Source organism: Buceros rhinoceros, unplaced genomic scaffold (assembly GCF_000710305.1).
Source record: "Buceros rhinoceros silvestris isolate BGI_N320 unplaced genomic scaffold, ASM71030v1 scaffold15379, whole genome shotgun sequence".
In the NCBI taxonomy this organism is placed as follows: domain Eukaryota; kingdom Metazoa; phylum Chordata; class Aves; order Bucerotiformes; family Bucerotidae; genus Buceros; species Buceros rhinoceros.
In genome coordinates, this window is record NW_010429880.1 from 3,341 (window position 1) to 14,351 (window position 11,011).

Genomic DNA, 11,011 nt, shown 5'->3' on the forward strand with positions numbered 1-11,011 from the left:
AGCGTGCCTGAAGTCAGCTGCATCTGCGGCTGTCGTGACTTCAAACGAAAGCCGCTTTCAAACAGTCTCCCTCTAGCTCCCCATATTACCGCGTGGAGGCAGCAGGTGACCTGGGCGCTGCCTTCACTGGCTAGTTCCACTTCAGAGGTTTTTTCCCAGCGGCACTCTGCAAACCATTTGCAGGTCAGGCAAGACTCTATCGAAAACCGGCGTGAACTACCTGCCCCCTTCGTTCGCCCCCTACCTTATTTGCTGCCTTCAAGGCCCACTCCCCCTCACCAACACCATCTCCTCGAGATGCTCACAAACACTGAGCCGCTCTCTGCCTGGGAGGTTGGTGGCTTGTGGGCAGTGCGAAGCACCGAGCCCCAGGGTGCTGGAGGGCTCCGGAGGCGTACGGTGCTGCGTGGGATCCTGAGCACCGCGGGGCACTGAGGAGCACGAAGGCAGAGGAAACGCTCTGCCGTGGCTTGTTGAGGGTCCAAAGTCCACTCGATGGCAGCAGAAGACAAATTTAAGAAGTGCTTCCACCAGCATCTGCAACTGCTCTGCCGGGTCTCTCCTCTCACCCGATTTAACGGGTTTTACAGAGGAAGCTGCCAGCTGCCCGGCTGGCACCATCCCTGGGCCCCGCTGTGAAGTGTAGGCACGGCCTGCAGGCAGGTCCTATAGCCTGGGTAAGACCCACGTGCAGGTTCCTGAACGCAGAACGGGATCAACCATCAACCAGAAGGTGAAAGAAAAGAAATTAGGTTTATTAATTAATTTCTACTCAACTGAGCACTCAGGAAAATCCCTGAGTCGCACTCTGTTGGTAGGAGGAGCATACACTTCACAGCAGCTCAGGCGTGGGGCAGGTTCTTGAGCAAGATGTAGGACTTGGGGGAAGGTTTACTTCAGACAGCTCCTTAAAACACCCTGCTGCTCGTTCTCTCGGGCTGTATAATGGCCTGGGTGAGAAGTGACCCTCCAGTGGGCTCACTGGGAGTAAGGTTACGGTATGCTGGTTCTTGGTGGGAGTATTTTAAGACACTCCTGAACCTCACCGGTAACTTCAGACTGTGGGGTTTCAGCAAGAGGACTACTGATGCCAGATATAATCAAAAGGGTGAGGATGAATCCCGGAGAGAATGGTGCAGGGATGCCCTAGGGAGGGTGACCATGCAGTGCCATTTGTTTCTCACTCTCCAGCCCCTGGTTTCTGTGGTACCGCCAGCAGCAGCCACTACCAACAAACAAAGTGGGTGTCCCGAGGCCAAAAGCACCCTTAGAGCTGTTGGGGGAAACAGCCAAGGGAGACAGGAAGAAAATAAAATTATTTCTCACCTCAGAGGCTTCATTTTCAAATTCACCGACTCTTGCCTGGGTAGAGTTATATGCCTGAGCGTAATGCTGATACCACTGCTGAGCAGCCTCCTATAAAGGAGGAAAAAACCCCTTCCCATTAGCTGCCTACTACGACCACTTGAAATTAGAACAATTCTTATGGCTTCGCAGGACGCGAGAACGAACAAAAGGCAAAGCTCTCCAGGAAGCATCACGACATGTTTAACACCGGCGATAAAGCTCAAACCAAACACTTCAAACTCTTTGTAGATGATACCCACTATCAGTGGCACCACCGCCCCGGCAGGGGACACAAGCACCACGTCATCTCTGGTACACAGAAGGACCAGACGGTACAAATGCAGCTGACTGTGACAGGTGGCATCTCTGCACCCAAGAGACACCATCATCTGAGTCCTTCACAGTACTAAAGATAATAGTAATAATGCTAATACTACTACACTACTGAATTTAATGGGCAATATTTTAAGGATTTGGGGTTAGGAACTACCTCCAGGAGACCTCGAAGTGCATTTAAAGCCAGTACTCAAGATTCAAAGACAATATTCAAGACTACGTTAGTGCTTACATGAAACACACAGCATGACAGCACACGGAACAGCTCTCTTGCTTCTCTAACCCACGACTGTCACCAAATCTACCTGACTAGGAGATGGGCCTGGTCCCTGGCAAAGCTCCTGGCTGCAGCGGAGGCCGCGCAGCGACCTCATCACCTCCACCCCTCCCAGCCAAGCCCAGACTCTCCTAATATATAACCACCCCCCTGCCCGGTGCCCACCCGTGCGTCTGCTCTCTGTCCTCCACACCCAACCGACTCCCATGGCAGCTCTGCTCTTCCCCAGGAGTTTTGGAACACCACAGATTTCCCTGCCAGCAGGCCAGGAGAGAGGAGCAGAGCCAGTTCCTGCCACAGGAGGAGAGGTCAGGAGACTCTGGGGAGGAGGTGATGGGGACAGGGCAGGAGAAGACCTACAGCAGAGGCAGGGTGAGTGTCTCCGCGCAGACCCACAATTTTTATACAGATCACCTGATGGCACTGCCATCCCGTTCTCATATTTGGTGTCTATACAAGTGTATTTCTCCTCAGACTAGTAACAGCTAAAGAAAATATGGAAATGTTTATTCACAATGCCCTGATGTCTGTGAAAGCCAGCACCTCCTCTCAGTACTGCACGGCTCTCCTGACGAGGGGCAGCCTCCACCCTAAGGGCCATGCTCTGGTCACCAAACAGGGCACACGGTGAGGAATCTGGTTCAGTGAGACCAGCTGGCAAAGACTGCCAAAATTCCCCAACAGAAGTCACTCTTCTCTGGGATCTAGCCAAGGTTCAAGAAAACCTGAAAACTACTTGGGAAAGAGAAAAGCTTCTTCATGGTTTTTAAGACAGACAGAAGCCAAGCCAGAAGCTGGAAGGGAGTAATTTTTCAGCTGACTGCACTGAATCCAGGTTCTCAGGAACCACAGCGCTGCAGCAGGGAACGTCTGGAGGCTTTCATTTTGTCTGGCGTTAGGCTTGCTTTGTGCTAAAACTGTTCTGTAAACTGAAATCAACTGTCAGTGATAAACCATCAGAGAAGAGCACCTACAAGGCTCACCCTGACGAAAAGGGTGGGCTTTGGTTGTAGGGAAGCCCGGGAACCGCTGAATCATGGCACATGCCGCTGGGCAATGCCATTCACCTGCACACAGGGCTGTCAGACCAAGAAGAGCATTAAAAGCACACAGAGGAAAACCATGAGCAGCTCAGGGAGAGATGTCCCAGCAGATCTCTGCCAAAACTCCTGCTACCAGAGCTCTGAGGGACAATCTGGGCTTCAGCAGAAAAGTGAAGCAGAACAACATACCTGTGTATACTCCCCGTGCTGCTGAGAGTAATTAAAATAATTTTCCACTGGGTGTTGCGATGTTGTTCCCTGAGACACAGCAGCATCCACGACGCTGTTCAGAAGTCCGGTCTGCTGCGGTGTATTAGAGGCTTTGCTGGCAATCGCTGTTCATAATGCAACGAAGAACACATGGCTTGAGTAAGCTGCACAAACGAGGCTGCGCTCCTGTTCAGCAATATTCTGGGACTCCAACGGGAATTCGCTACTTTGGATTAGGCTGCGCTCAAAACCAATCAGTGCTTCTAGAAGTCTGTCCACATCATTAAGGAAAATAACTGCAAAAATTTACCCTTCCCCCAACCCCCTCATTTAACTCTGAGGATAGATCACACTGCGCTTTTAAGGCAAGCTGTAATTTCCTTAAAGATAAATACTGCAGTCCCTGGAACTACCTGGATTAACCATTTGCCACGCTCTGGTCACAGCAACTTGCAACTAAAACCGCTCGACGTTTGCGTACCTGGAAGACACATACCAGGCAAGACACTTGCCAGATTCAAGTAGGGGTTGGTGCTGAGTCGTATTTCTTTTGGTGGTTCTCCCAGCAGCGAAGTCTGTTTTTTCGAGGGAGTCTGTAAAGCAGTGGGACAGGTCAGTGTGCGTTGTGTTTGTACAGCGTTTGTCAGAAATGAGGTGAGTGTCCCCGCAGGACACAGAACTGAAAGGCACCAATACAGTATTCTGCTGCACGGCTATCAATGTAAAGTGGTGTAGGACCACATCTGTCACAGCTAAGAAAGGCAGACACCAACACTGTATCTATCTTCAGATGCTGCAGAAAATACGCAAGGAAAACACATCGGATCTGAATTAAAAGCATGATGCCCCATAAATGCTGAAGTATTTATATGTATTATTAAAAAAAAAAAACTCTGTGAATAACAGGATAAAACTTCTGAAAAATCGAGACCATCCCACCATCCTGCCACCTCCCACCTTCCAGGGAATAAATACTAAACCCGATACAGACGAAGGACGTGTCGGCTGTGGCTAGGAGGATTCAGAGTGGAAAATCTGAATACAAATACATACATACACACCCCCTGGAAAGCCCAAGGCTCTGAACACCACCAGGATTGCTCCTGATCTGTCATGAAGTTCAACCACAAGTTCAATTTTCATTCTTTAAAAGGGACATAGCCCCTGAGGTAATTTCATCATCAAATACTATGAGGCAAACGCATGGAAACAAAACCCCTCCAGCATTGTAAAGAGATTCCGTTGTTCATTCATCTGGACCACCAAAGAACAGTATTGTTCTCCCCTGATTACTCGTAACTGAAATGACCTTAAAATGTCTCATGAACAATCCTGTGATCTAGCAAATTTTAGAGGGGAGAACTACACTAAGCAGTTGCAGTTAACTCTAAAGCATGTTAAAATAAAAAAGAAAAGAGAAAATCCACACATGAGAAAAAATAAAATACTGGTGTCAATGTTCCTTACCCCCAAACCTGTGTCAGTACTTTTCAGCTGGTTTTGTTGTTTGGCATGTCCAGCCCGCAAAGCCCCCGCAGAAAGATTTGTTAAGGTCTGGTGATAGGGCTGGGATCCCGAGACAACCGCTTCGGTAGTCGCTTGTTTATCTGGCGCGTTGTTTTGCCCTGGTATGGCCTGTCCAACAATGTGCTGATTCGGGAAGAATGGCAGCATGCCCATCCCTGCCGCTGCTGTTTGAATCGGAGTCAGATTAGATGCTGCAGTCAACCATAAATGGAGAAACTTTTCTGTTAGACAAGATTTATCAGTACATTTTGTTTGTGCTTTTAACTAAGTGATGAGAAAAATATTTAGAGATCTATTTTACAGCTCCCCGTAACGCGGGATTCTGGCGGTAGCTTTTAATTCTTTCACCATCCCAGGAGCAAACAGCTCTATTTAAAGTTGATACAAGAGAAGAAAACTCTGACTTTTCTAAACATTCCCTCCGATAATAAGTTACTTAGTGTTTCCTGTCACCTTCAAGAAAGCAACATCCTAGAGAATCCTGTATTGGAATAGAGGGGAAAACCCTACCTCAACTGGCAGTAGTACAATGCTTTTTAAAAACCAAAAGAGCTAGAAAGTATTCTCCAAAATTAAAATCTAGACATTCAGAGTAAGTTTCTTCATCCCCTCACAAGCTTTTCCCTGTTCCTGGTTACTACCATCACTCAGCCCATGTCTGGAACCGCAGAACACGGTACTCTCAGCAGAGGAAATAAGAAAGATGCCCTAAGCAGTATCACAAATGATCTTTCCTCATAAATATTGAGGGAGTCACTGGCACAGAACCTGGCATTCAAAACTGGCACCCATCACAGACTGGCTGTTACAGCTCTATCGCTTAATGAAATGAAAGCAAAAAAAAAAAAAACCAAAACCCATTTGCAGTGCTTCTTCAGCTCCTCACATTTACCCGCTTCACAGAATCATAGAACCATCTGGTTGAGAGAGACCTTTAAGATCATCAAGTCCAACTGTTCCCCCAGCACTGCCAGGGTCCCTAAACCATGTCCCTCAGCACCACATCCACACGGTTTGTCTTTATGGATCGTGGTAATTCCACAGAATCATCTGGTCGGAAGAGACCTTTAAGATCATTGAGTCCAACCATTCACCCTGCACTGCCAGTGTCCTTAAACCATGTCCCTCAGCACCACACCCACACGTCTGTTAAACACCTCCATGAACGGGGTCTCCCCCCCCTCCCGGGGCAGCCTGTTCCAGTGCTTCACAACCCTCTCTGTGAAGAAATTTTTCCTGATGTCCAGCCTAAATTTCCCCTGGCATGACTTAAGGCCGTTCCCTCTCGTCCTGTCCATTCGTAACATGGGAGAAGAGACCGACCCCCACCGCACTACAACCTCCTTTCAGGGAGTTGTCGAGAGTGATAAGATCTCCCCTGAGCCTCCTTTGCTCCAGGCTAAAGAACCCCAGGTCCCCCAGCAGCTCCCCATAACACTTGCTCTCCAGACCCTGCCCCAGCTCCGTTGTCCTTCTCTGGACACGCTCCAGCCCCTCAATGTCCTTCTGGCAGTGAGGGGACAAAACTGGACACAGGACTCAAGGTGTGGCCTCACCAGCACCGAGTACAGGGGGACGATCCCTGCCCTGCTCCTGCTGGCCACACCAGTGCTGGTACAAGCCAGGATACTGCTGGCCTTCTTGGCCACCTGGGCACACTGCTGGCTCATATTCAATCGGCTGCTGACCAGCACACCCAGGTCCTAAATAAAAACATATTCCAAATGTACCAAAAATGGTAGTAACTGAGCAAGCAGAATATTTCACAGCTGTCAATACTCCACCAATGCCACAGCGTACTCTCTATTCAGCGACAAGGTTCAAACACATTATTGCCTTTGCTAAAGCAGGAGAAGGTGTGGTGCGTAATTTCAAGCAGAGCGTTTCTGCTGGTTTGGTAGGAAATAAAATGTCATTTACACTTGAGAGCGTCTCCGCGGGTTCCCATGCCTGCACTCACTGAGGGCATCGCCCCTATTCCCAGCACTGTCTGAAGCAGCATTGTTGGAGGTTCTCCCAGCAAACTTGGTTTCTGTGAGGAAGAATAAAAAAACCTGTAAGTCATTAAAACAACCTGTCTGCAGCTACTTCTTATAACCTTCACATTCTGTTACTCTCTTTAGAGACACTAAACTGTCAAGTTATACTAGATGAAAGGAATTATTTGCTTTAGCAGTCATTAGGAATGACCCAAGCCAGTCAAAGCTGAAGCGACGACCTTACACTATTAGCCTGGATGTTTTCCATCTTCATCAGCTGCTGCTGGGGCAGCGGCAGGTGAGCAGGGCTCTGCAGCAGTAAATTCGAGGTACTCCCCAGAATGGAACTCTGTGAAAGTGTGGAAAGAAGTGTTAGCTGACAGTCATGGGAATCAGTACATTCTTGAAGCACTTCCAGATGATGCTGCTTAAAGACATTTAGGTAAGTTTCTGAGTTAACAGGGCAAAGGAAAAGAACAATTTCCTCCACAGAAGTAAATTCTGGCTTCGTTCACAGGAAGTTATTTCAAGTTCTTTTAACCTCTCTTCCGCCCAGCCCTTTCCTTCACCTCACAACCACAAGGATGCTTTGTGACGGCTTTAAAGGATGAAGAATATAGTCCTAACACAACTGAGACACCATTGCACCCCTGTGTCCAAGCCAAGAGGCAAAGCTCGGTGTGTTCGAAGCCTCTGCAGATGGATGAGATAGGGGAGTTACCTACAGGGCCAGTAAGAGAGATAAGACACAAGGACTGCAGGGGATTAGTTGCTCTAGGAATAAGGACTACATTGTTCACTAACATCTGTGTTGTGCCCTGCACTGCAATTCTAATACCAAATTACTACCAAACAGCTACACAGTTTACAGGGCTGTGCTGTAACCAGCGAGGACTCGCATCCCTTGCCTTACAGCTACCAAACAGTACCTTTATTTTCAAAGAGGAGTATCTAGGTGTGTTTCTCCACCTTTTTTAGGGGCAACTATCTACACAGAATCTGTTCCAGCACCATTAAAAAGCTTACAAGTCACAGTGCCTACAGATTGCCAAGTCTGTAAAATATTCATGTTTTTTCATTCAAAAAATTCTGCATCAGTTTGCCACCAGAATTGAACTACTTAACGACTTTGGGGCACTACGTTTAGACTCTGCTCCTGGTATATTCAGCATTACATGTTCTGGCAGCACAGTGACTTCAAAGAAATCTTACATCCACTCTGGATCACAAACAAAACCACGCTGATTCATGTTAACTGAACACAAGGCTTCAAACTATCTGTCTGGCAGCAGCTCCTGAGTGTGATTTGCCAGGCAAAACACGGGTTGCCCTACAAACCTTTTGGTACAGCGGTGCAAGAATAGATATACGGGACACTGACTGTGTCAAATCACAATGAGATTAACCTTGGAAAAGATCACCAAAACCAGGTAATGAAGATGCAACACAAAAAGGTGGTGGCTCTCCTTGCTGATTTCGCAGCCTCCTGTAAAACACCTCACAAGTATTTTCAAGCCTAGGTTGTGTCTCTATGTGGCAGCGTCAAACTCCCTTGAAAAAAAGTCCTCTGTGTCTGTAATACGGTCTTTTGGAGTCAGAAATGTGCCAAGTGCCATATCTAGATTAGTTATGCATCTACTATTTTAATTGTCTTAGTGATTTCCAGTAGAGATTATCCAGGGCTGTTTATTGTCACCAATACCAGTGGCAGTTCTTTCTAAACTTGGTAACATCCACAAAGAAAATGCATTGGTTCAACTGTAAAACTGTCAGAAATGTAAGAGTGGAAAATCAGGTTGGTTAGAATCATTAAAAGAAACTCTCTGGGTTAACAGAGATTCAGTAAACTGCTGGATGACCGAGGAAAACACATCACTGAGAAAGTTTATCATGCAGTACTTTGGCACATGACAACTGTCACTAAGAGAGATTAAAAGAAAGAAGCTGAAAGTCATGCTACCTCCAGAGCTGGAACATTACTGGATGAGTAACCCCTCAAGCTCCCCTCTGCTGAATCAATTATTTTATCATGTTTCTTCTCACTACATTATTTTACAAAACCTTGAATATAAAATTGCAAAACCAAGATACACAGGAAGCTGAATCAGTGTGTGACTGGGGAGGTGAGGAGAGGGTCAAGCCAAGACGCTGTCTGCTCCTCTATCCTGTGGCAATACTGAATTTCAAGACAATAAAAGAGGTGACCTGGTGCTCTGGCTTTAGAGAATACTCTGAAATAAGTGACTGAGTAACAGAGACGTGTCTAATAGGAGGAATTGGGAAAATCAAATCACTGTCAAAAAAATTCAAGCTGTTAGAGGGGGTTTGGAGCTAATGAAATGACAGGAAGCTGCCTGGAAGAGAATTAGACTCCTAAGTCCCTCTGAAGAGAAGACACTAACTTATTTGGCTGCAGCACTCTTAAGCCACAAAACACTGGATCATCATCAATCACACTGAGAACTGTGTAAAACACGCCTGTCTCCAGCTGTGATTAGAAAACGTTCACATTGCCTTCCAAGGAAGCACAGGCTCTCCCAGGCTGAAGAGAGTGCAGCAGTAACTAAATAAACCAATTGAAAATGTCATTTACATGAAAGATATACAAGTGAAGAGCGATGTGTATTTTCACTGTACAGGACAAAAGCAGCTCATGTGATGGGGCAAAATTAAGAAGTATTTATTCAAAATTCACCTACTGGCCTTGCGGTTTTTAGCAGAAAAAAACAGAGAGCTAAATACACTTAACATAAGGAGTATCTGCATTTTAAATTCATCCTTTTAAGATCTGTAAGTCTGTGTTTACCAAAAGAACAGTGGAACGAAGAACTACTTAAGCGGATTTTACTTTTTAAATGGGAATTTCTGAAACACCAGAAAAGTGTAAGTCAAAGTAGTCAGTCAAAGCGATTTGACTCCAGTCCCTTACAGGTACTTAGGAGAATCTGCACTACGAATATTAAAGGCAGATTTTGGCAGAGCTGAAGAAATCTCTGGCGCAGAGAGTTCTTCTTTAATGAAGAACCTAAGCGCAAGGCAGAGGCCAGGCAGGCTGCCGGCCAAGCGAACTGCTGCCGGGAGGAGGTCTGGGGTGGAGGGGCTACTCTCGCATATTCTCTTCACTGATTTCTAGGGCAAACTCATCCCAAATATCCCTTACAGTATCTGTCAGAAATTCTAGGGCCCATATGGCAATCCTATCAACTTTACAGTGAATTACAGATACTCCGAGAACACTTCAAACAGGTTATGACCCAGTTTTGTGACTAAGAAGTAATATCTGCAAATTACTATTTTTTTTATGGCATATATAGCTCATTTTGGTCCCTGTGAGCTTTAAAATGAAGGCAATGATGCTAGGCTTCTTAGCTGGAATAAGATAAAAGAATCAAGTTCCTACAGGAAAGTCTGTACGAGCAGCTCCAAGAGAAATGAATGTGCCATGCTCCTCCAGCTCCAATTTAAAGAGGATTTTTCTTTGCCAGTACTGGCCAGTTGTCTCTACATCAGCGTTAGCAAATGAAAAGCTCAGCTGAGATAAATAACTCACTTGTGGATAGTAAGCACAGTCTGCTCTTACATCCCCACAGAAATCTCGTAACAGAGCACTTTTCCTGAAGACAGCTTTAATGAGAACACTTGATTTTAGTCGTTATTTCTTAAAACTTTGAGAATATTTTTCATGCTAAGAACCCCACAAACATGTCTTTTGACAGAAGGTTTTCTTGCCACATACCTGATGAAGTTTATTCAGCTGCAAAAAAGGTGGGCCAACTGCTGAACTTAGAAGGTGAGGTAAACCTGCAGATGCTCCCAGAACCGCTTTGGAAACACAAGACAAAGGTGCAGTGTGTTATAAGTCAGGAGACTGAAGATCTTTATAAGTGTTACTGTGTATTTCTCAGATTTGGTTTCCACGAAACATTCCAGTGTACTAAAGGTCAGGGGATTACGTCACAAACTCTCAGCAGTCCCCGCTTGACTCCTAACTACCTGTTCTCATTCCTGTTCCTAATACTTTCACCATTTGCCATGTGGTAAGATTGTTTTTAATATCTTTATTCACATCTATCCTAACAGAGAAACGTTTTTGGTTAATGCCATGTCATGGTTTAACTTCAGCTGGCAACAAAGCACCACGCAGCTGCTCACTCAGTCCTCCCCGCTTCCAGTGGGACATGGAGGAGAACTGAAAAAGTAAAACTCACAGGTTGAGATCAGGATAATAATTGAGTGTAATGACTAAAATAAAAATAAAATATAATAATAAAAAGGAATATAATGAAAAGAGC

General features: G+C 46.0%; 1 protein-coding gene across 1 annotated transcript in view; it reads right to left on the minus strand.

The window, feature by feature from the left end:
* RAVER2 (ribonucleoprotein, PTB-binding 2) overlaps window positions 1-11,011 on the minus strand; it is a gene marked incomplete at its 5' end in the record, with an annotated part of 20,522 nt that overhangs the window by 2,173 nt on the left and 7,338 nt on the right. Inside the window, 6 exons of the mRNA XM_010142839.1 lie at window positions 3,193-3,338; window positions 3,695-3,806; window positions 4,681-4,931; window positions 6,661-6,772; window positions 6,964-7,068; window positions 10,456-10,541. Of these exons, the coding sequence (XP_010141141.1) occupies window positions 3,193-3,338; window positions 3,695-3,806; window positions 4,681-4,931; window positions 6,661-6,772; window positions 6,964-7,068; window positions 10,456-10,541 (812 nt within the window). The remainder of the gene's footprint in view (window positions 1-3,192; window positions 3,339-3,694; window positions 3,807-4,680; window positions 4,932-6,660; window positions 6,773-6,963; window positions 7,069-10,455; window positions 10,542-11,011) is intronic.